The sequence below is a fragment of the Solanum stenotomum genome, chromosome 12, assembly GCF_019186545.1.
Source record: "Solanum stenotomum isolate F172 chromosome 12, ASM1918654v1, whole genome shotgun sequence".
Classification (NCBI taxonomy): Eukaryota; Viridiplantae; Streptophyta; class Magnoliopsida; order Solanales; family Solanaceae; genus Solanum; species Solanum stenotomum.
In genome coordinates, this window is record NC_064293.1 from 93,639 (window position 1) to 96,912 (window position 3,274).

Here is a 3,274-nt window from a genome sequence, read left to right on the forward strand (position 1 = left end):
ATTAGAAACCCACATATATATTAACAAATAATAAATTCAATTAAGGTCACAAACGTCATGTGATGATATATTTGCCTTTTCAATTAGTAAATATTACACAAATCACATTTCAAATATTGTATTGAATTTATGTAGCAACAAACAACTCTTTTTAAATAATAAAGTTTGTAAGCTAATTTATTTAAATAAATTTACTAGTACAAATATAAAACATAAAATTAAAAAATTAAAAAATTTGAGAAATATTTATGTCTTTACATAGAATAATCGCATGGTATTAAATCATATGTATTACTAATATCACCGAAGGTATTAATAATACATAATATAATACCATATATGGTATATCCAAAATTCCTATCAAACATAGTACTACTATACATAATCCATGGACTAATTCTTCTAACACTTCCAACCAAACGACCCCTTAATCTCAACTTAAACCAATATTTACAACAAGGATAATGTCGGATTATTAATTAAGGCTGTATTGGAAGTTCATCATACCTAAACTCCGGTTACTTTCAGCTTCTTTCAAAAAGTAATGAATCAGCACATGGAGAAAGGGCAATGTGTTGTAGATGACTGACTAGGTTATCTAAAATGGTGTAAATATATTCAGACTTAGCATGTGAACCATCAAAGGCAATAAACTCATGCACTTCCCCATTCAATTCGATCCAACTACACCCCCGGGTCTTTTCCACACCCATCTCTTTCATCATTTTCCTAACATGAGCTACCCCTTCCCAATTTTTACAAGTAGAATACAAATTTGCCAAGAGTGTATATCTGCCACTGTGATAAGGCTGTATGTCGATTAGATATCTTCCTATCCATTCACCTAATTCATACGCCTTGTGAATCATGCAAGAACCAAAGAGAGCACCCCATATGCTAGGAGTAGGTTTCATTGGCATATCTTGAATCAATTTACAAGCTTCTTCCAGATATCCTGCCCGACCCAAAAGATTGACCATACAGCCATAATGATCTAAATTAGGTTTTACACCATAAACTTGGTCCATTAATGAGAACAACTGGCGTCCTTCATCCACGAGTCCTCCATGAGAACACGCACTGAGAATACCAATGAAGGTTACTTCATTGGGCCTTAAACCATTTCTCAACATTTCTAAGAAGAAGGTCATGGACTTTGCAGCATCACCATGTGTTGCCAAGCCATTTATCATAGCAGTCCATAGATAAACATCTTTATTTGGAAGCTTCTCGAAAACCAACAATGCCTCTTCAATGCACCCACACTTTGCATACATATCTACCAAAGCAGTGGCAAGTGTTGTATTAAATTTTACGTTATGAGCTTTTATATAATTAGCAATCCATCTTCCCTGCTCCAATGCCCCAAGCTTAGTAGATGCACTGAGAACGCTTGTCAATGTTACTTGATTGGGCACAACCTTTCTGGACAGCATCTCTTCGAAAATAGAGAGTGCTTCCCTAAATCTATTGCAGTGTACAGACCCAGCAATCATAGCAGTCCAAGAAATAAGATTCTTGTAAGGCATGTCTTCAAAAACTTTCAAGGCATCATCCCAATATCCACATTTAGCATACATATCAACAAGAGCACTACCAATGTAAACATCCCTAGAAACCCTCCCTGGCTCGACATAGAAAGCATGAAGACACTTCCCAAACCAAACACATCTTAACGTTCCAGCATGAGAAAGACCTGCTACAACAGCCACTTCATCCACCTTAACTTGTGCTTGTTTCATCTCCAGGAAAAGTTCTAAAGCACTAACTGGCAGAGCATTCCGGGCATACCCATCAATCAAAGCAGTATAAGAAAGCACATCCTTATGCGTAATATCATCAAACACTTGGCGTGCAAGGTCAACGTACCCACTGCTAGCAAAACTAGAAACCAAAGAATTCTGCACAAATTGGTCAGAAATGTATCCGAACTTAAATATTTGTGGGAAAATGATATGTGGGTTTTCATTGTTGGCTCTAAGAAGCAAAGGAAAAGTATGTGTATTAGGAAAAACCCCATGTTGGCGCATTTGAATGTAGAAACTAATGGAGTTTTGAGGGTGTGAAGTATTAGAAAATCCTTTGAACATGATGTTCCATATATGTATAGTGGGTTTTGTGATGTGATTGAAGAGAGAAGAAGCATAAGAAGATGGGAATGAAGGAAGAAGTAAGCAAAGCTGGAGTAGTTTGCTGAAAAAACAAGTGTAATGTGAGAGGCCACAAGTGACGACGACACAGTTCATCTGTTTCAGATGGTACAATTTCCATCCTTTCAACAACAACAACGACTTTAACTGTTCATTCAAACCTGCCATTTTTCTCCTTCAAGAAATTTCTTCGTGCTGTTCAGAGGAGCTAAGTCTATAATCTCAAAGTAGAGGGGCATATGTGCCATTATATATGCATGTTATTTCTCTAGTTATTGCTATATATATATTAATCATGAAATTTATATTATTAATTATGTATTTAGATATAATATTTATTATAGAATAATTATTTATTCAACTTTAATAAAAAATTTAATAAAGATTTAATAGATCATATATTTGTTTATGTTTCTTCTTACTTATATATTAGATGATTTAGAGCACGTTTGGATTGACTAAAAAAAGTAGTTTTTAAGTCAAAAATAAAAAGTCAAACTGAAATGACTTTTAAGTCAAAAAATAAAGTAGAGGGAGATCTACTTTTGGTTTCTGACTTATTTTAAGTCATGTTTTACCTTGCTAAACACTTCGTAACTTATTTTAAGTCATTTTTTACTTATTTTAAGTTATTTTTTATATTTGCCAAACACTTCCAGAAGTCAAAAACTGACTTAAAAGTAGGTTTGATCGACTTTTAAGCCAATCCAAACGGGCTCTAAATCTGATGCCCAATATAGGGGACTTATAATCCTATGAGGGCATGTAGTTTCAGGACTATGAGGGTACGCTGAACCCTAGTACAACTAGGTGTTACGTCTAGTCCTAACTGAATATGTATATGAAAGAGATGTAACTGAAATACGGAATAGCTCAAAATACTGACATGCAATCTGAGAATGCAACATTTATATACTGATAATGTGACATTGGAAATTTGAAGCATGGTTATCTGTTTAACTGGCCTAGCAAGTGTAATTCATGAACTAAGAGAATCTACACAAACTAGGGTTCTGAGTTTCATACAAGGAATTAAGCAAACTTTCCAAGAAACAAGCTATTTTGATTTAGGATACTACAATAGCTTGATGAGTCCACAAATTGGACTCATTTAGGGCTATATT

General features: G+C 34.4%; 1 protein-coding gene across 1 annotated transcript; it reads right to left on the bottom strand.

The window, feature by feature from the left end:
- Positions 1 to 242: 242 nt before the first annotated feature.
- LOC125849495 (pentatricopeptide repeat-containing protein At1g50270) lies at positions 243 to 2,360 on the bottom strand. The gene has a single exon (XM_049529583.1). The coding sequence runs from the start codon at positions 2,316 to 2,318 to the stop codon at positions 525 to 527; it is 1,794 nt and encodes a 597-aa protein (XP_049385540.1). The 5' UTR covers positions 2,319 to 2,360; the 3' UTR covers positions 243 to 524.
- Positions 2,361 to 3,274: the final 914 nt, after the last annotated feature.

What these genes read in the sequence shown, in the direction of transcription:
- LOC125849495 (XM_049529583.1), bottom strand. Translation starts at nt 2,318, where the DNA reads ATGGCAGGTTTGAATGAACAGTTAAAGTCGTTGTTGTTGTTGAAAGGA.